At 36.0% G+C, this 22,774-nt stretch overlaps 1 protein-coding gene across 1 annotated transcript in view; it reads left to right on the top strand.

Annotated features, from left to right (window-relative positions):
* dpysl3 (dihydropyrimidinase like 3) overlaps positions 1 to 22,774 on the top strand; it is a 53,281-nt gene that overhangs the window by 25,755 nt on the left and 4,752 nt on the right. Inside the window, exons 10-19 of the mRNA XM_073823957.1 lie at positions 52 to 77; positions 130 to 294; positions 1,997 to 2,058; positions 2,424 to 2,504; positions 6,564 to 6,632; positions 9,706 to 9,826; positions 14,677 to 14,833; positions 15,175 to 15,316; positions 16,814 to 16,984; positions 22,540 to 22,719. Coding sequence (XP_073680058.1) covers positions 52 to 77; positions 130 to 294; positions 1,997 to 2,058; positions 2,424 to 2,504; positions 6,564 to 6,632; positions 9,706 to 9,826; positions 14,677 to 14,833; positions 15,175 to 15,316; positions 16,814 to 16,984; positions 22,540 to 22,719 — 1,174 coding nt within the window. The remainder of the gene's footprint in view (positions 1 to 51; positions 78 to 129; positions 295 to 1,996; positions 2,059 to 2,423; positions 2,505 to 6,563; positions 6,633 to 9,705; positions 9,827 to 14,676; positions 14,834 to 15,174; positions 15,317 to 16,813; positions 16,985 to 22,539; positions 22,720 to 22,774) is intronic.

Below are 22,774 nucleotides of genomic sequence, written 5' to 3' on the forward strand. Positions count from 1 at the left end.
TCCCAGGTGATTCAGACAAACTTTATCTCCAACAATACACATTTTATTAAGTGATTTACTGAAATACAAGCTGCGCTGTCAAATAAGAGTGTAACCCTCCTGTCTGTGTCTGTCTTGTGTCTCCTGCAGTGGATCATGTGATCCCAGAGCCTGGCTCTAGTTTGGTGGAAGCTTTCGACCGCTGGCGTGAATGGGCGGACGAGAAAGCGTGCTGTGATTACTCACTGCATGTGGACATCACCCACTGGAACGACAGTGTCAAACAGGAGGTCGAGAGTCTCATTAAGGAAAAAGGTGGGAGGTCTTTTACTATTATGGTACACAATTTCTGAAACTATGACTCCTTTTTGACAAGGGCCATTTTTGACAAGTGTGATTTTGTACAAAATATAATTGGTTAAAAGCAAACTTTCTGATTAAACATTAAAGCACACTAATGTGAGAAACAAGGCAAATTTTAATAATGTTTTAGCTCATATGTGACCCTGGACCACAAAACCAGTCTTAAGTCGCTGGGGTATATTTGTAGCAATAGCCAAAAATACATTGCATGGGTCAAAATTATTGATTTTTCTTTTATGCCAAAAATCATTAAGAAATTAAGTAAAGTTCATGTTCCATGAAGATTTTTTGTAAAATTCCTACTGTAAACATATCAAAATGTAATTTTTGATTAGTAATATGCATTGTTAAGAACCTAATTTGGACAACTTTAAAGGTGATTTTCTCAGTCTTTTTGATTTTTTTGCATCCTCAGATTTCTGATTTCAAATAGATGTATCTCAGTCAAATATTGTCCTATCCTAACAAACCATATATCAATAGAAAGCTTATTTATTGAGCTTTCACATGATGTATAAATCTCAGTTTTGTTAAATGTAACCTTATGACTGGTTTTGTGGTCCAGGGTCACATATTGAAAATTATTCATAAAAAAAGCTTTTTTCCCTCAAAAAAGGGAACCAGTCCTTAATGAAAAAAAAAAATGAAAAAAAAAAAAAAGTTGACAAAAAGATTGAATACAATATTTGGTAATAATAAAGCATAATGATAGATTTATAAGCAATTGTTTGGAATTCCGGTCATATTTGACCCGGGAACACCACAAGTGTGACTTTTTGCAATTTTGTACAAAATAAAAGCATTTAAAAGCAAACTTCCTGATTAAACATTTAAGCATACTAGTGTGATGAACAGTGCAAATTTTTATATTTTTTGTTTAATATTGTGAAAATTATTAATAAAAAAACATTTTTTTTCACACAAAAAACGAGGTACCTACTCTCAGATAAATGAGGCCTACTCAGATGCAAACAGAAACACAAAACCAGTCCTAAATGAAAGAAAACAAGTTGACGAAAAGATTGAATCCAATATTAGGTGATAATATAGTATCATGAGAGATTTATAAGCAATTGTATGGAGTCTGGTGTTTTGCAGACTGGGTCTAAAGATATGTGTGTGAGCATTTTTAAAAAACTGTAAGCCCTTGATGAAAGAGTTTCAGCATCAAGATGAAAAAAAAAATTCTGTGTTGTTCAAAAAATGGTTCAGTTACTAAAAAACCCTGTGCGATATCCTAGAGGGAATGTGTTGTGATTTGACAAGTTATTTATAGTCATTTGAGCTATTTCTGGAAACAAGACAAAAAATCTAAGCAAGAAAAGCATTTTTTGCAGTGTTAATAGTGACATTTATTTTCAGTTGTAGGTTTCAGTTTTCTTTTCTTTTTTTTTTTCTTTCTTTTTTTTTACTATTATCAGATTTAAATTGAAAAATGCTGTGACTTTAAAAGTCAACGTAAACATCCAAATTTATCCCACATCTCTGGACTTACTTTGCATGATTCCTCACTTTATATTGTTTAACATTTTGCCCCATACTTGTATTTTAACCATTCAATCAATTTGTTTTCTAGTTTAAGAATAAGAAATGCATTATGGAAAAAAAAAAAAATGAGTTGAGAGTTGATGATTTATTCTCTCTTTCCAAATAGGAGTGAACTCTTTCCAGGTCTATATGGCATTTAAAGACCTCTATCAGATGAGCAACAGTGAGGTAAGATCAAGAAATTACTATAAAGAAATTACACGGTAATTTATTTATTTATCAATTGTATAAACAAATGACAAATTCCTTCATTGTCTCTATTTCTGTCTGACGCTTAAAAATGACTTTTGTAATGTCATGTTCCCTCAGAATTGTTCACAACTTTCCCATCATGGCATTTTATGTAGAAGAATTTATTATTCTATTACCTAATTTGATGAAAAATGCCTTCATTTTCTTTAAAAACAGAATTAGACTAGATTTCCACTGTTCATACAGTTTACTTGATGTCATTGTAACATTGAAAGCTATTTTCTCTCTTTAAACCTCACTATGTAATATCTAATATGCTTTTTCTATTTATTTATGAACAGCTTTATGAGGTCTTTACCTTCCTTGGAGAGCATGGAGGAATTGCACAGGTCCATGCAGAGAATGGAGAAATAATTGCTGAGGTATGTGCACCTTATGAATATAAAAAGGGTCATGAATGGAAAATCAAAAGAATCTCCTGAACACGCTAAATAATGTCTGTCATAATTTAAAAATCTGAAACTGCATTTCATGATTATCTTGAGTTGTGATTATGTAAGAACTCGTTTACAGATGTTCTTTGAGGTTTACTGCTGTTTACGCATTAGTGAATTAAACCAGTGACTAAATGATTAACGTCATACTGTTTCTGTTAGTAATGTGAAACCATTTGTTCTCTGAAATATCAAAGATGGTTCTCTTTATAATCACTGAAGCAGAATGAGTCTATCAGAGATTTGATTTCTGCATTTGTACCAGAACCACCGAAGTATGTTGCAATAAGTAGCTCAATGCGAGACATGATGCTTTGATGCTCTAAATATAATGCTTTAATCAACACTTTCACCATTAGTTCATCTTGGAGACTGTTAAACATTTCCGAGAGAGTTCCACATGTAATGCTCATTTCATATGCAAAAATGCCAGCCAATCACAGCAGTGGGTGTTTTTAATGAGTCTCACAGCAGACACGCCCCCTTCAACAAAGCATTAAAATCAGAGGCTAAATTAATAGTAGAAAATGTCCATTTATATCTAAATTTTGACCACTTTTGATAAAAAAAATAAATAAATAACATCATAAGCAGTGCTTAATTTGTAAATGAATAATTGCCGGATCGACACTGACACTAACTTCAATTTTCCCGGAACATTCAATGACGCCACTAAATGGTGATGCCACAACTATAAGAGCATTGTTTACAAGTTTCTGCATGGACTGTAGTCTACGGCACAGGTTTTCAAACCCTGGGTCAAAAATAGGTCACCAAGATGGAAAATTTAAGTTACATTAAAAATGTTGTCATAAAAATAAAATACAGTCATAGTCTATATATGAAAGGTATAAATATGTGAAATACATCTGACTTAAATAATTAACAGATTTAAAAACAGTTCACGAAAAGGAAGCCAAGAACTGAGATGACAGAACATGCATCCTGTTCGTTTTCTTTATTTTACAAAAGCACAAATGTTCTGTTTTTACTTTGAGCGTGTAAACACAACTCTTGGACATAATTTCTGTAAAATAAAATAAAAAAGTAACAAAAATAATGATAACAATCATTGCAACAGCTCTATTAATACATTTATTCTAACGTTCTCCTTTGCTCAGCAAGGCTGTATTTATTTGTACATTAAATCACATGCCTGATTCAAGAAGGGGGTCTTAAAAAATACTAAGGAAGAATATCTTTTTTTTGCAGTGTAGTTTAATTACATTACAAAAGATATTCTTATCTTCTACTAAAGTGGGTCAAAATACAAATTAACTATAAATAAAAAATATGTAAAAATATGCTAAAGTGCACTACTTTATTCACAAGGGTGATCTAACTGATGCCTAGTATAGGCAAATACTAACTCTTACTTACGCATATGACAACTTTTTAATGTTATGTTATCCTAACATAAAAATAATGATAACAATCATTCCAACAGCTCTATTAATAGATTTATTCTAACGTTCTCCTTTGCTCAGCAAGGCTGCATTTATTTGTACATTAAAACACACGCCTGATTCAAGAAGGGGCTCTTAAAAATGACCAAAGAATTTTACTAACTTATTAATTGTAAGTTAGATTATGCTTTGTTGGTAGGCTATAATATCTACTAGAATGGTAAAAACGTTCAGTGTTAAATAAATATTTCCTAATTGTTGTTTTGTAATTGTTTTTTTTTTCTTTGAAAAGCAAGACAAAAAATTGGCTATTTAATTTATGCAATCGTGAAACAACTGGCAAAATGCATGGGGGAAAAAACACAAAAAACTGTTCAGCTTCGGCCAAGAATTTTCATTTCGGTGCATCCCTAGCATGCATTACCTCTTGATTATTTTGTAACTTCACCATATTTTTCTAGAGTGAATTAGATGAGAAATGCTTTCACAGGTCAACCAGTGCTACATGTTCCTTTAATGAGGGTGAGCCCAGGATATTTGAGCGAGGTCCATGGCCTTTACCACTCTCATGTGTGGGAGTATACTGTACTGTACTGTATGTCTTGATTCCCTTCATCCATTTTCTGATCATCTGGACATGATCAGGCTGGCCGGTGTGCGGGTGGTCTCCATTCATTACAGATGAGGTTTCTCCTCCGCCAGTTATCTTTGAGTTACTCTGCTCACTTACATCAGCATTCTGTTGAGATTCTGTTCAACAGCTTAACAAAATACCGTAGTTAGGGATTTTTGTATTATTCACTCGTTCAGAACCCGCACATGCTGTTATTTTTCTCTTTTTCAGTGAAACACAATAGGAATAGAACAATTTTAATGTATTTTTCCCATAAAACAACATAGGAACTGTCAAGCTCCAAAAAGGACACAAATACATTTAAAAAATATATATTTGTATGTAAATATTTTTAAAAGCTGTACTTGCAGATAATACAATATTAATAAAATAAAAGGCCACTTACATGTCATTGCATCTTAATGGCTTTGTTTCTTAACGCACTTAAGTAAAAGGACTTTTAAAAAGTAACTTCTGAAAATGCACTTTGTAACAAACTCTAATTTAAAAAAAGTAAAGAATTCTTTTATTATGATAAATGTTTTGTAATGTGTTGACTAACATACTAAAACACTTGTAAAGTATACTTGATTTAAATTTTAACTAATGTGTGTTATTTGATATTACATTAAAAAGTGACAATATTTTAAATGTTGTAAATTGCAGCTATATGACATTATGGTATATGTAGGTTTAATTACACTGCAAATTTTTTTTAGTCTTGTTTTTGTATAAATATAAAAAAATAATTAAGCAAAATGACTTAAGATATTATGTCTTGTTTTTTGAAAAAAAAAAAAAAAATTGATTTAAGTTTTTAATAATTGTTTTTCTTACCCCATTGGCAGATATCTAACCAAAAAACTAACAAAATTTGTAAAAAATAAATTTTACTTGTCAAGTAAATGCATCCTAATTCAAGAATTCTTAGATATTTATACTAGTAAACAAGACAAATTTTTTTTCCAGTGTACGTAGTTCAATTACATTACAAAAGATATTCTTATCTCCTACTAAAGTGGGTCAAAATATGAATTAACTACATTAACGAAATGCAACTAGTTGCATTTATTATAATTGGCTGCATTTAATATAAATGTAATCTATAGTAAATGCATGCAGAAATAAAATGCTTCTAAGTGTCTAAAGCATTCAGTTCACACTTAAGTATATTCTAGTAAAAATATGCTAAAGTGCACTACTTTATTCACAAGGGTGATCTAACTCTGATGTCTAGCATAGGCAAATACTGACTATTACTTACGCATATGACAACTTTATAATGTTATTTTATCCTGAGCATTGCAAATGCATTTATTACTTTCTGTAATTATAATAATAATATTTCTGAAATGCTGTCTCACCAAAGTCGTTATTTCTTGCTTAATTACCAGTGGAGAACTTTTTTTGCAATTTCCACATTTGCAGACATTTCATGGTGTATTCATATTAAACTTTTAGACTTTAGATGAGTTTTGGCAACTTTGACAAGTTTTGACATCTTTTGTAACAAGTTGAAACTCTAGAGTATTTAATATTGAGTGATATGTATGCTGTTTTTTTAAACCAGAAATTAATTATAAAATAATGTGAAATAACATCAATTAAGATCATCTAAGAACAATGTTATTTTGAAACCTAGCCACGGTAACATTATATTGTTATGATATGGAAAAGATCTGTTCTTTTTGAGAAAAAAAATAATAATTATAATTATGACACAGTTTCTATTTTAATCTTAATCTTTATCTTTACTGTCATTGTAACCTTGGACCTTAAGTGCTGAAAAACAAAACAAAACAAAACTAAATTTTGATATATTTTTGGATAAACAGTTCCTTTAATGACGACAACCAGAGATTTTTGTATTGTTCATGCACCATATATGTTGAAAAAAACATGAATAATACAAAAGTACAATACAAAGAGTGACAGAAAAGAGACCCACATCATTTGTGTGTTTTTCAGGAGCAGGTCCGTATGCTGGAGATGGGCATCACAGGACCCGAGGGACATGTTCTCAGCCGTCCAGAGGAGGTCAGTGACCACAGAAACAACTGTATGCTGTCCTGTATGGTGGCTTGTTAGTGCTATAACAGTCCCAGTCCCAAATCCTAATGTAAAACCCATAATGAGACAAGGAACTCATATTAAAGGGGTCATATGATGTGGTTTCTTGTTTTCCTTTGTCTTTGGAGTGTTACAAGCTGTTTGTGCATAGATAAGATTTGTAAATTTGCAAAGCTTTAAGTCTCAAAACCAAAGAGGTATTTATTATACAAGTTAAGACACAGCCACACCTCCCTAAAACGGCTCGTTCAAACACGCCCCACTGGTCCATGTCACAGGGTAAGTAGATTAGAATAACACCACCCATATGTATATGGAAAGAAAGAAGGCATAACTATAACCGGCTGTAATAGTGTTGTAGCCACTATGTTGTGGAGACACAGTGAGTTTCATTGCGAAAGCAAAAGCGAACGTACTTTGTTTGGCCTTCCAAATGAGGACACAACTAGAAATCAGTGGTTAAGTTATATTTCAACACTGTTCAAGGACAGTACAACGCAAATATTTGAGTGGGTGATGCGCATGATAGCTGGCCAATCAGAGAACACTTCGGTTTCCATCAACGATGAGTTTTGTTAAAATCGAAGTGTTTCAGAAAGGCGGGGCAGAGAGGAGCAACAATAATGTACAGGATGTGGAAAATAATATGTTTTTTGAACCTCTAGATACTGGATAAACACATTGCACTGCAAAAACTGCTTTTCTAGCTTAGATTTTTTGTCTTGTTTCCAGCCAAAATATCTAAAAATTCTAGCCTGGAAAAATCCAGACCCTAATCTATTAAGATTAAGGGTCTGGGATCGAGCAATGAAAACTGCCTAACTCGAGGGGCGGCACCAAGCATGCATTTGAAACTCTAGCTGCACGTAATTGGATAACGCCACGACCAATCACAACAATACATGCTTAGCTACCAGCAGAGCTAAATGATGTTTCATTAACAAAGTTCGGGAGAAGCGCCTCAGATGCTTAGCGTAAACATCTCAAGTCAATCAGCACCATAGGTTTAAATACAGCTGACTCACCTCAATTCACTCGATGGTTTATCAGTAAACCTCCACCACCCCATCTCATCACTCCGAGTTCTCGCTACTCCTATTGGGGGGTAACGTACTCTGGGTTCGGGCCACTCCTGAGCTTGGAGCCCTTCACCGGACAGCACGCCAAACATTCACTACTATTCTCCGGCTAATTATATGTAAGCGTGAACTCGTGAACTGACAGATTAAACTCTTGCCGTATCCAGTCGGCAAACCAGCAAAAACGTCCTTCTTGCAAAGGAACGATTCGAGTTTTCGGTTTTCTGTTCCTCTTTTATATGGAAAGCCAAGTCTAACTCGTTCATTGTAGCGGCCAAAGCCGTTTCAAACAACTTGTTGTTCATCTGTAGCGACAGCGATCTTTCAAAGTTTACTATATGATTCGGACGTCGCAGTGCTGTCATCATCAGCTTAGCTCGCCTCTGGCCCGCCTACATCAGATACACCGATTTGATTGGTTCCCACAATTGCTTACGTATTGCAGTAACCTGCATCATTGCTCGATGCCAGAGTGTCTTGCAGAGACAATTCAAATTGTGCTCTCGCGAGACCTCTGGATTTCCAGGGTATAAAAATTCTTAAATCAAGAAGGATTTTCTAGCAAAATAATCTGCCAATGGGGTAACCAAAATAATCTTGTTTTCTGTTTGAAATAAGATTCTTTTTTTTTGCTTACCCCATTGGCAGATTATTTTGCTTGTTCTAAGCAAAAATGCCCTTAATTTTGACTTTTTTTTCTGAAAACAAGAAAATAATTTGTACTTGTCTAGAAAGTTGTCTTGTTTTAAGAATTTTTAATAGTGGTGGGCCGTTATCGGCGTTAACGTGAGACTCTTATCGGGCGATAAAAAAAATATCGCCTTTAATCTATTCTCAAAGTTGGGTTGGGAGCTGGGTCTATACTACGCAAGCTATGATGACTTTCACCTTGATATTTTAGCGCAGATGTATACCTAGCCGAATTGCACTGTAGGGGGCGAGAACGAGTCTTCGAACCTGTGTGTATGCCTACTGTGAAATTACCACATCAAAGGAGACGTGCTAACATGGATGCAGCTATGAAGCCGCCGGGTTTGCTTCAGGGCAGGTGCGTTGCTAGACCCTCTTTACTGGGGCACGTGCCCCATTGAAAATCTGCTGTGCCCCAGTAAAATCTCAAATTTGAGTCACAATTTACTTTGATAATCCCGAAATAAAGACATTAAACTATATGCAACAACTGAATTGACACTTCTAAAAGCAACGCAGTTTTAACTATGCACGCAGATATCCATGCCCGTGCGCGTCTGTGTATTTAACTGCAACGCACACGTCGCGCAGCCTTTTACACAGAAGTACATGCAGAGTAGGAATAGTTGGTTACACAAGTTTGTATAGTTAATTGTTGTAAATGCAATTGTGAAGCAGTTTGTGATGCATTTTTGGAAACAGGAGATGAGCCCCTGGTCTAATGCGCCACCTGGCTTGAGAAACCCGTTCTCAAAGACTTACTTTTAGTCATTATTTGGGTAGCACACATATTCTGAATGCCTTCATCAGAATTCAGATTAGTCATTTTAATCTAGATTAATACCAAGATTACAGTGAGGTTAATCTAGATTAAAAAAATTAATCTATGCCCACCACTAATTTGTAGATATTTTGGCTGGAAACAAGACAAAAAATCTAAGATAGAAAAGCATTTTTTGCAGTGTGCATTACAACAAATACACAAAATAATGCTCTTTTAGCAACATCATATGACCCCTTTAATTCTACTGCGTCAATTAGATTTCATGTTGAAAAATGGCCCTTCCCACATAGATCTAATTTATCTGGCATCAGTCTATCAGTGATCTTTTGCAGATGTGATACTTTATCTGGTTGTATGGAGGTCAGCCAAAAAGTGGGGAGGGAAATGTAAGGTAGTTTAGCTGTTTGTGCATAAAACTATATTAAAAGAGTGTGTTTTTCTGACTGTGTATCTGCTTTTGAGATGTCAGCTGAATTTCTTTGTGTAGCTGGAGGCTGAAGCAGTGTTTCGAGCTGTCACTATTGCCAGTCAAACCAACTGTCCGCTCTATGTGACCCGCGTGATGAGCAAGAGCGCTGCGGACATCATCTCACAGGCCAGGAAAAAAGGTACACAATATCGCACACATTTATATCCTGATCAGCAATCAGTTGGGTAATTCATAACTAATGATCCACCAACATTGATATTTTATAACTGATACTGATACCAATTATTATTTGCATGTTCATGTGCCCGATAACCAATATGCAGAACTAATATTTATTAGATTTATTAGATCATTAGATTAGATTGCATCAGCTGTAGGGATAAAGACTACAACTCCCATGATTCCACACTCAACACATGGCTTTGAGAGTCAAAAAAACAAAACTCAACAAAACAAAACTCAGCGTCTCGTGACGATACAAGGAAGTCTTAACACACAAAACTTATTTTAGTAGTCGTTACCATTACCAGTAAAATTTACACAATCCTCAGTACTAATTTCTGACCATTGCAAAAACTGTTGCAAGTATTTTAATATTTAGTAATTTAACTATTTAAAAGTAAAAATATTCAATTAAAAATAACTATTACTGGTATAATGATAATAATGCACTTTAAATATTGTACACTTTAAATATTGATAAATTATGTAAACATTGCCTTCAAATGAATGTAATAAAATGACAAAGAAATACAGGTAACAGAACAAGTGCAAGACTTTATGCACAAATCTATTTTGACACATCGCTGTGGTTATCAAAACGTCAAATATTGCAATTGCGCAAAGGCGCTTCCTTAATTATAATCAATGAGGCCTATTCAGGTTATTTTACCTGCTGTATAAACTACCTGTTCTCATGACGAAAAGATTTTCGCAAGATGCAAAATACATACAGTCAAGCCCGAAATTATTCATACCTCTGGCAAATTTAACCAGCCATTTTTTTTTTACCGGAAATGACACAGGCTTCTCCCAAAAGATAATAAGACGATGTACAAGAGGCATCATTTTGGAAAAAAAAAATTCTCAGCTTTTATTTACATTTAAACAAAAAGTGGCATGTCCAGAATTATTCATACCCTTTGCAAACTGTCACAGTCTATGGGCAAATCCAAAGTTCTAAACCATTCCAAATAGTCCAAGCTGTTCTAAAGCATCATAATTGCTCTGATTGATTGGGAACAGCTGTTTTAATCAACTCAACAGGTGAAAAACAGAAGCTCTCTGCTCTTGGTTTGTGGACAGTCATGGCTGAGACAAAGGATCTCACTGAGGACCATACCTAAATGTTTTGAAGTTCCAGTGGCTACAGTGCAAATTATTATTAAAAAATACTGTGAAAAATCTCAGAGGACGTGGTCGGAAGCCAAAAGTGACACCTGTGCTGGCCAGGAGGATAGTGAGAGAGGTAAAAAAGAATCCAAGGATCAGCACCAAGGCCATCCTGATGAATCTGGGCTCTGCTGATGGAACATCTCAAGGCAGACACTGTCCAACAGACACTGAACACCACTGGGTTACACAGACAGACCAAGGAGGACAACACTTCTCCAGATAAGGTCTTTGCAAATGCTCATTTGGACAAAGAAAAAGACTTCTGGTCTTCTGTTTCATGGTCAGATGAAACAAACATTTAATTGTTTGACCACAATGATGTAGCCTTCATTTGGCGTAAAAAAGGAGAAGTCTTCAACCCTAAGAACAGCATCCCCACTGTCAAACATGGTGCTGGAACCTAATGTTTTGGGGGTGTTTTTCAGCCGGTGGACCAGGGAACCTAATCACAGCAAACAGCATCATGAAAAATGAGCAATACATCAACATTCTCAACAACAACATCAGGCAGTCACACAGCAAAAGTGGTGAAGAAATGATTAGCAGACAAAAACATGAACGTTTTGCAGTGGCCCAGCCAGAGTCCTGACTTAAATCCAATTGAGAATCTGTGGAGGAGCTAAAGATCAGGGTGATGGCAAGGAGACCCTCCAACCTGAAAGAGCTGGAGCTCATCGCTAAAGATGAATGGGCAAATATACCAGTGGAGACATGCAAAAAGCTGCTCAGCAATTATAGGAAGCATTTAATTGCTGTAATAGCCAATAAAGGCTTTTCTATTGATATTTGAGAAGGGTATGAATAATTTTGGATATGTTACTTTTTGTTCAAACGTTAATAAAAGATGAGTAATATTTTTTTCCACAATGATGCATTGTGTACATTGTCTTATTATCTTCTGGGAGATGTCTGTCATTTCTAATAAAAAAAAAAAACTTGCTGCTTAAATAAAAGTAACTTTAAGTCAGAATTTGCCAGGGGTATGAATAATTTTGGGCTTGACTGTACCAATAAGTACATATCACTGGAGTTTTCAACAGAAATGAACACTAGAGGCGGTAAAACAGTGAGCACTTGTAATCACTTTTACACAGTTATGATTACAGCTTTATACATTTAGTTTTCTGGTTGTAACAAACTTGCTGGGTAGCTCAGCTGGCACGGAATATGTCTCAAAACATACATGGTGGTACATATTTTGCGTCTTGCGAAAAAGTTCCCACAGGTACGTTTTCGGCGTGAGATCAGGTTGTGTACAACTCACTGAGTGAAAACTCCTGTTATAATCAAAACAGTCTCTCTACTGCACAATGAATCTCTTGTTTACATCATTGTTTACACTTTATATGTAACTGTGTGAATACAATGTTCTGGAGAAGCTGAGGTTCCTGGGAAACAAGGTGCAGAAATCTCTGATAATATAAGAAATCAGAGCAGTGTGAGCGTGTCGGCAGCGTAACGCTTGAGCTTCCACAGATGTGGAGAAGTTTACACATCTCATCGGAGTTAAATAAACCCCTGCTGAGTTACAGTCACCTTTGACGTATATATTCATGACAGTAATGACCTTCATTTGGATACAACTGCTTGGCATGTGTGTAAATAACAGTTTCATTATTATAAATGTATTATTATTCATTTGTCATTTCTTTATATATTAGCTGCCTATAGATTATTTGCACTCTGTGAAATGTTTGTTTTATATGCACTGGCTGGTCTGTTGTAAACGTTCCACAATTCATCATTATAATAGCTCTTGCTGTCTAGTTACTGTAAGTCATTCAGATGCAATGCTCTCACTATGGGACAGTCATACAGTGACCTAGACAGATGCAATGCATGTAAAACAACTCTTCCATGTTACAAAGTTAAGTGTTGAGCGGCACAGTTTTAGAGAAGTGTCAAGTACTCAGGAGTACAGAAGCCATTAAACAGTTTTTTCCAAATGCAAAAAAAATAAAAATGCAAATGTTAAGGCTGTAAACATTTGGTAATTTAGGCCAATTATTTGTTCATTCAAAACCTGTATACTGGTGTTTCATAGTAAAATTCCAAAATACACAATTTTGAAAAATGAATTAATAAATCACAGGGCTGTAAAATGATTTAATTACTCAAATTAATTACATGCATTTCTTGCATGCATACATGCATGCATTCAGTTTCTGATATGGTAAATGGAAGCTTGCTTGAAATGTGTTTATATGTGACCACAAAACCAGTCTCAAGTAGCACGGGTATATTTGTAGAAATAGCTTACAATACATTGTATGGGTCAAAATGATTGATTTTTTCTTTTAACCCCAAAAATCATGATTATTAAGTAAAGATCATGTTACATTAAACTATTTTGTAAATTTCCTACCATCAAAACATATTTTTTTTAGGAGTAATATGCATTGCTAAGAACTTCACTTGGACAAATTTAAAGGCGATTTTCTCAGTATTTGGATTTTTTTTTTGCCCTCTATGTTTCTAGATGTTCAAATAGTTCAAAATATTGTCCAAACCATACATTTATGGAAAGCTTATTTATTCAGCTTTGTATAAATGTATAAATCTCAGTTTCCAAAAAGTGACCCTTATGACTGGTTTTGTGGTTCAGGGTCACATATGTGATTAAACACATAGTTAAATCTGTTTATCATATAAACAGTGAAAAATTGGGTGAAAAAATATCTATTTCATTAAAAAATATCTTCATTTGTGTTTTGAAGATGAATGCAAGTCTTATGGTTTTGGAATTTTGTGAGTAAATGATGATCAAAAAATCAAATTTTTTGATGAGCTAACCATAAAGTGTAGTTCATTTGTACACCAATGGTTTTAGGTCTCTGAAATGGTTGCCAAAAGTGCTGTACAATGTCTTACAGTCTCTATTACGCTATTCATCACTGTTTTGGTGTGGTTAAATTGGATGCTTAATCACTGTCTTCAAATAGGACACAAACTTGATTCTAGACTGTGCCTCTTTATTCTTTCTGACTGACCTGAATGGAGACTAAAGCTTTGTGTCAGTGGATATTTATAACGTAGTTCTGTGCATTTTCATCCAGACAATGCATTTAATGACTTTGCAAAGGTCTTTGATGCATTTACTTACTAAAATTCTGCATACATGGTTTAGGGATTTGAACAAACCACTACTCATATAATCCACCCCGCACCGTTTGTTGTTGCTTTTCTAAACATTTGGACGTATGATTTTTTCAGTGGGGGATAAAGAAACAAAACTGCTGAAAACATCTTTTAGATTTACACTAAAGGTCATATCTAGACCAGAGGATATTTTGGGGCAGTGAACAACCACAAAGCAACCACAAAGTTGCAAACTCAGTATATTGACAAACTCATCTGTCTTTGCCATTAATGGAAAGCTGCATCAGCAGGCCGTGAACTCTTCTTGATTAGTTTGTCAGTTTTTGCCAGATGTTCATGTAATGATAGACTTTTAAGCCTGGGTAGCTGTTGTATAATGGGCTGCTTATGTGTTTATTCTCCTCTTAAACTTTACTTTGTTTGGTTGACAAGACAATTGCCAACAGGAATCCTTGTAGCTCAAACTTTCTGATGTTTTGTGTCCTTGAAACTTGAAATGAGCTGGATAATAAGATGAAAGCTGTTTATTTCTAGGTAACGTGGTGTTTGGAGAGCCAATCTCGGCCAGTTTGGGAACCGATGGGACTCATTATTGGAGCAAGAACTGGGCAAAGGCGGCATCTTTTGTGACTTCACCACCCCTTAGTCCTGACCCAACCACTCCAGACTATCTGAACACCCTGTTGGCCAGGTAAACACAAGCATATCCTAAAATATGTTACATAATTTTATGATATAGTTCTATAAGTGAGTTCTTAACTGGTGGGTCTTTTAACTTGTAGACTATCAAACCAATGACTAAAAGCCATTGATTGAAAATATGAAAAACAATATAGTTGATATTTGAAGTTTATTGTAAAATGGTCATGCATCCAAGGATTTTCCCTGCTAATGGCAAGAGATGCTGGGATACACTAGAAAAATTATACCATTTAATTTAACTACTCAAAAACATTATTTAATAGCAAAAGTTTTGCCTGTTACATACATGGTACGGTCAGTGAAGTAGTGTGATGTGTCTGTTTTTGTCAGCGGTGATCTGTCGGTGGTGGGCAGTGCTCACTGCACGTTCTCTGTGGCTCAGAAGGCCATTGGAAAAGACGACTTCACTCAGATTCCTGAAGGAGTGAACGGAACGGAGGAGAGGATGTCCATCATCTGGGACAAGGCTGTGGTAAGGATCTAAAATAAATCAAGTTGAGAATTTATCTGTGATGGTTGGTTCTACTTCATAGCCTCAGATCCAGAAAATATTAAATTTCTGAACAATTACTCAATATATTGACCCTTTCTATTAAACATCTTCTAAAAGAGTACTGAATCTCTGAATCAAACCATAGACTGTTAAAAAATGGACAACATGTCTCCATTGTCGAAAAGTGGAGCTAAAACATTCCAGTATGACCGCTGTCAGCTTGTGGCAATTACATCATTTGGAGACCATGTCTGCGCAGTAGTGATTAGTTTGGAGCCCGAGTTGAGTCTGTGCAATAGGGATTCATTTGGAGCCATTGCAGTAGTGATGCATTTGAAGATTCATTCAAAGTCCAAGTCTGTGCAGCAGTGATTCGTTTGGAGCCTGAGTCTGCATAGCAGTGATTTGTTTGGAGCATAAGTGTGCAATAGTGATTCATTTGGAACAGATTCTCCACAATAATAATTAGTTTGGAGCAGAGTCTCCATAATAGTGATTCATTTAGAGCCTGAGTCTGCACAGCAATGATACTTTTAGAGCCTGGCAATCCAAATGTTTTGGCTTTACTTTACTAGTGATTCATTTTATAGCATGAGTGTGATTCATTTGGAGCCCAAGTCTGGCGATCCAAATGTTTTGGCTTCACTTTTCAGGACTAGTGATTCATTTGTAGCATGAGTTTGATTCATTTGGAGACAGAGTCTGTGCAGCAGTGATTTGTTTGGAGCCCAAGTCTGGCAATCCAATGTTTTGGCTTCACTTATCAGGACTAGTGATTCATTTGCATCATGAGTGTGATTCGTTCAGAGCCTGAGTCTGTGTGCACTGGTGATTCGTTTGGAGTCAGAGTCTGTTCACTAGTGATTCATTTGAATCCCGAGTCTGGCGATCCAAATGTTTTGGCTTCACTTTTCAGGACTAGTGATTCATTTGTAGCATGAGTGTGATTTATTTGGTTAACAATTCTGCACAGCAGTGATTCGTTTGGAGCCCAAAGTCTGGCAATCCAAATGTTTTGGCTTCTCTTCTCAGGACTAGTGATTCGTTTGCATTATGATTCATTTGAATCCCGAGTCATGAGTGGGATTCATTTGGAGCCTGAGTCTGCACAGCAATGATTCATTTGGAGCATGAGTGTGATTCATTCGGAGAACAAATCTGCACAGCAATGATTCATTTGGAGCCCAAGTCTGGCAATCCAAATATTTTTCTCAGCTTTTTGTTGATATGTTGCTTTTTTCATGAAACTTACCCACATTCATTTGTTTTGTTTAAAAGCAGAGGCTCTGTTCTTTCTTTTAATAATGGTGTGTTTCTGGGAGCCATGAAAGTTGTGAAAATGATCAAAAATTTAGTAAATTAATTCATTTGTACCCTAATGTGGATATGGAAATAGTGTAAAGCATGAGTGTAAAGCTCCAGAATTAAACAAAAATGTACTTTGAGTTGTCTGTTTTCTGTTTTTTCTTTGTTCAGGTCACTGGTAAAATGGATGAGAACATGTTTGTTGCTGTGACAAGCACCAACGCTGCCAAGATCCTCAACCTTTATCCACGCAAGGGTCGGATAGCCGTGGGCTCCGACAGCGATCTGGTTATCTGGGACACAGACGCCGTCCGGACCATCACTGCAAAAACACATCATTCTGTAAGTGCTCTTTAAATCAATCCAGTAAATGCACAATACTGTATACTCACATTTCAGAGGAACATCTAAACATAGAGAGGGAACTGAACTGGCTGGCCTTCACTGACCTTCCAGTTCCTCTGAGCGGAAATAGATGTTTCAAACAAATAAAACTGTGTTCATACAGGGACCCATCGTAAATAAAACCACTGGATAGAAACAGGCCACAAAAACAGGACATATCTGACAATCAGACCACTACACTGCAAAAAAAGCTTTTCTTACTAAGATTTTTTGTCTTGTTTCCAGCCAAAATATCTAAAAAAAATTTAAATCAAGAAGGATTTTCAGAAAAAAACAAGTCAAAATTAAGTAGGTTTTTGCTTTAAACAAGCAAAATAATCTGCTAATGGGATTAGAGAAACAAATTAAGATTTATTTTTCTTATCCCATTGGCAGATTATTTAACTTGTTCTATTTTGACTGAAAATCTTAAAAGCTTCAAGTTTTAAGATTTGGTATAGTGATGGGATTTATGGCTCTTTGAGGGGATTCGGATCTTGGCGATCCGTTCCTTTCAAAGAGCCGTTCAAAAGAATGGCTCTTTTGGCTCTTTTTAAATATTTAAGTCAGTTTTAAGAAGCCAGTTTGGGGGCATCTCAGTTTATCCTGGAAATAATCACTGGGAGGAATTATGAGGTGAGATTTGTATCACACACCAATATCTAATAGTTTGAATTATTCTGAAATATTGATTATTACCTCATTTGTCATGTGTGGACTATATTCCATAGGGTTGCACAACATCCCTCTGCTTAGACAGTGGCATCACTATTTTGGATTTACCTTTAGTACAAAGTGTGTTGCTGCATCCCAATTCGCATACTTATACTATGCCCTTAAAGTATGTACTCTTTTTGTGATGAAAAAGTACATACTTTTGAGTATGTAGCAGAAAAGTAGGCAAGCTTTGGGACATACTACTTCGTCTGTTGCTTAGTTACCTAGTTCTAATCGGATCCTCGTTCACCGCGCAATGTGTTGTGGGCAATATTAGCCGATAGAGTGTGCATTGATCCGCACTTCGAATTCTTAAGTTAAGTAGTAGACCATCCGGGAATAATTTGTGTGCATCTGTGTGAAACACGCATAGGAAAAAAGAACGACAGAAAGAAGGCCACCCCCCCCCCCCCCCCAGCAACGACTCGGCTCCCATCGTTCATGTTTATGAGCCGTTCAAAAGAATCGGTTCGTTCGCGAACGTCACAACTCTAATTTGGTAACACTTAAATCTAGACACGAATGCATGCATATTACTAGCATATTGTCTAGTTTTAAGTGTTACCAAATCTTAAAACTTGAAGCTTTTAAAGGTTAATTCAAACTTCCAAACAACCTGCTTATATTTTATTTGTCTTAATGCTTTTGTTAGTTGATTTTGGTTGTGCAGCACCTTGGTCAGCACTCGTTGCTTTTAAGGTGCTATATAAATAAACTGGACCTTGACCTTGACCTTGTAAAAATGCTTTTCGTACTTAGATTTTTTCTCTTGTTTCTAGCCAAAATATCTAAAAATTCTTAAATCAAGAAGGATTTTCTAGATGAGTAAAAAAAAACAAACAGAAAAAGACAAGTCAAAATGAAGTGTGTTTTTGCTTAGAACAAGTAAAATAATCTGCCAATGGGGTAAGAAAAAAAAAACTTTTTTTGAACAGAAAACAAGATTACTGATTACTATTTAGCTTGTCTCAAGCAAAAACATACTTAACTTTGACTGTTTTTTTTCTGAAAAGAAGACAATTTTTACTTGTCTAGAAAATCCTTCTTGATTTAAAAATGTTTAAAAGTTTAAAAAGCCTTTTTTACAGTTAAGGCTTTGCCAAGCCAACATCAAAGTTTGTTTACAAATGTACTCATCTAGTTACCATTGCAACGCATCTTTGGACAGTGACATTTTTTGAGTCACAGTCCAATAGAAATTCTGCAGAACCTGCAGTGAGCAGTTTATGACCTCTTTCACCAAGCCATGAAAGTGTCCAGACGCTCAGGCTCCATACTTTCTTTTTTCCTTCTCCAAACATCAGCATACAAGCATTAATCTACTGATTGAAGAGCTACAGATTTTAGATTCGGATGAGATGGAACTGGAATTTCCTGAGCAGATACTACAAGGGCTAAATATGTGCATCGTTTGAAACCCTTTGGGGGGGAAAGATTCAGCAGAACTCGGGCGCTGCCAAAATGACATCACGTTTTCATTTCCTTTTCAGCCTCTTCTCTAGAGACCATTACACATCCAAACAGCGCTAGCTGCCATTGCTTTCAACTGTGGATAGCACGGCTCATGTTTATTGATTGTTTATTCTGTGACTCCGTATCCTTGGTTCCCATGCTCTGTGTAGTCACCTAAAATATGACTTCATCACCTGCTAGAAAGTCTTGTGTTTGTGTTATTCTACATGAGCTTAAGCCCATGCCAGCATTCTTGGCAGAAGTGCGCGCTTGTCATTTCCTGTTCTTGCACACAAAGGATGGACGAGCCCCAAATGCAAAGACTGCGGATCACGGAGGGACATCACAACAATTACGATATCCACTAGAGATGAAGAAATCAGAAAATAGGGAGTCAGAACTAGACAGAAGTGATATGTTTCAGAAAGAGAGCTAACAAAAGACAGGAGGCTGTGAGTGTGAGAAAAAGATGAGGAAATAGTGACGGATGTTTTTGTCATTCCTCTATCCAGCTGTTTGGCGAAGAGGTGAAGAAAGAGAACGAGAGTGAATGAAGGAAGCCAGAGTCGTATCTCACTCTCCTACATGTGATCTTCATTACTGTGGAATATCTCCACGTTTCTCTTTGCAGAAGCACAAACTCAAAACGGCTGTTGGTGTCAGTTTGTGTTGGAAAGCACAGCAGCTCAATGTCATGTTTTTTGAACTTTCTATGCATCAGAGAGGCTGGTCTAAAAAAAAGATATCACGGTTTGCATAAAAATATGAAGCAGCGCAGCTGTTTTTAACATTCATAATCAGAAAGGTTTCTTGAGCAGCAAATCAGTATATTAGAATGATTTCTGAAGGATCGTGTGACACTGAAGACTGGAGTAACGATGCTGAAAATTAAGCTTTGATCATTTGATAACATTTTAACAGATATTCACACAGAAAACTATGGAGGCCTGTTTCCGCCACTGAATAAAAAATAAAAAAGGTAGTTACTTTGTAGACTTTGTATCTCGCCATTCGGACTTTTTTCTCAGAACTGTAAGATTTAAATGCACAGTTGCAAGTTTTAAAGTCAGAATAGGTAAATATAAAGTCATAATTGCGGGATATAAACTCACAATTGCGAGAAATAAAGTCAAGAGAGAAAATTCTGACTTTTTGTCTTACAATTCTGACTTTTTTTCTCAGAACTGAGATATAAACGCACAGTTGGAAGTTATAAAGTCAGAATTGCGGGATATAAACTCAAAAAAGTCAAGAGAGAAAATTCTGACTTTTTTTCTGACAATTGCGACTTTGTATCTTACAATTCTAATTTTTTTCCTCAGAACTGTGAGATATAAATGCACAGTTGCAAGTTACAAAGTCAGAATTGCTAGATATAAAGTCAGAAATGTGGGATATAAACTCACAATTACGAGAAATAAAGTCAAGAGAGAAAATTCTGACTTTTTGTCTCACAGTTGCGACTTTTTTTTCTCAGAATTGTAAGAGTTATAAAGTCCAGTTCTGAGGAGAAAAAAAATTACTCATATATTCACAGAGTTTATATCATGCAATTCTGACTTTATAAGTCACAATTTGACTCACAACTGAATAACAAATTAAAAAAGGTTATTGCAACTTGTTATCTTACAATTCTGACTTATTTCTCAGAATTGCGAGTTTTGACTTTATAGCTCACAACTGTGAGAAAAAAATCAGAATTGCGAGTTTGTATCATGCACTTCTGAGAAAAAAAGTCAGAATAGTAAGATGACAAGTCACAATAACCTTTTTAATTTTTTTATTCAGTGGCGGAAACGAGCTTCCATAGAAAACGGCAATTTAAAATTGTAATAATATTTCAGTTTTTTAATGTTTTTCCTATATTGTTGTTTAAATAAATGCAGTTTATTTATATTATTCAGTTATAAGTTAATTGAGTGCTGAAGGCTATTATGTGCACAAAAAGGATTCAAATATAAATATAGCTGCAAGCAGCGATTACAGGGCCAAGCCACCGAAGGGCTGTAGCGCAGTGCAGAGCAGGAATAACAAAAACAGCAGAAATTGAATGCATGTGAAAAACAGCCAGTTCAGAAGTATTGGTCAGAAAAGTTGCACCGCACAGTACTCGAACCCACAACACAACAGGCTTCAGGCTTTGGAGCCAGTAGCTTAGCAGAGTGAGCCACTCAGTTGACACACATCCAACAGGCTCCAGAAGAGAAGTTTAGGAGTGAAAATAAGCTCACAAAAGCATGACTTAGCATTTATTAGACAGATTAGCATGCTAAGCTAACTTAATACTAAAGTAGTTTATACCTGATAACTGAAGAGCCACATTAGAACGAATGGCAACTGGTTAGCATGCTGACTAATTAGCATGAACACTAGGTGGCGCTGTGTTCAAACTTCTCAGGTACCTCTGGGACATGCTGTCGTGGATCCCTACCAATTTTTGCGTAGATATGTCAAAAGGTTCAAAATATATTGCAAATTATGTCAAATTTCAAAATGGCGGACATATGGTTCAGCCAATCCTGGCAAGATTGATATCCTCAGATTCAACATGAGCCAAGGAATTCACACACACCACAAACTTTTCGAAAGTATAAGCAAAAAAGTGCATTGTATGTATCTCACGACCCATATGTGGCACTGTTCCCAACTTTGGCATGGACCCTCAGAGCATGGTTTTAATGAAGCATACCAAGTTTCATTTCAGTTGATCAAAGTTTGGCCAAGATATAGCCTCTGAACCAACTTTGGGTCAACCTCGTTAATTTTGCGACATCCTAACTTTTGAACAAAGATGAATAAAAAAATGTGTTCAGTCATTTCTGTGCAGCTCAGTCCAAAGATTATCTGAGCCAACTTTGGGAAGAATTGGATCAATTTTCAAGGAGGAGTAGCAAAAAAACAGAACACTGTACTTTTCAAAATGGCCGCTACTGTAATGGGTGTAATGGGATCATCAGGAAGAGAGAAATCAGGTGTACTAAGTTTCTTTTTTCTAGAATTAGGGGTTCAGGAGTTATTGCCATTTAATGTTGAATATTTGAACTAGAGGTGGGGCTATAGAGTTGGTCCTAGAGACCTCAAAGTTGGTCAGATCACTATTCCTGGCCATCACTACAAGTGTGCCAAATTTGACCAATTTCCTATGTTCCCTTCATAGGGCTGTCATAGACTCCCATTGAACGAATATAATAAGAAAACATACAGTTACAATACTGGCTACAGCCCTTCGGGCTTGGCCCCTAAATATTGCATTACAAAAAAAGTAACAACAAAAAAATTCATTTTTGGTTCATGAGTGTTACATACATGACCTTACTCATCATGATGTTTATGTGTTGTTCTAGGCAGCGGAGTATAATGTGTTCGAGGGCATGGAGCTGAGAGGTGCGCCCATGCTGGTGGTCTGCCAGGGAAAGATTGTTCTGGAGGACGGGAACCTGCACGCGAGCGCTGGCACTGGACGTTTCATTCCCTGCTCCCCGTTTCCGGACTTCGCTTACAAGCGTGTCAAAGCCAGGAAACAGGTACAGTTCTGCCGATAGGAGCACAGACCCTGATGACCCTGGACACATGTGTGAC

This window comes from Garra rufa, chromosome 19 (genome assembly GCF_049309525.1).
Source record: "Garra rufa chromosome 19, GarRuf1.0, whole genome shotgun sequence".
NCBI classification, from domain to species: domain Eukaryota; kingdom Metazoa; phylum Chordata; class Actinopteri; order Cypriniformes; family Cyprinidae; genus Garra; species Garra rufa.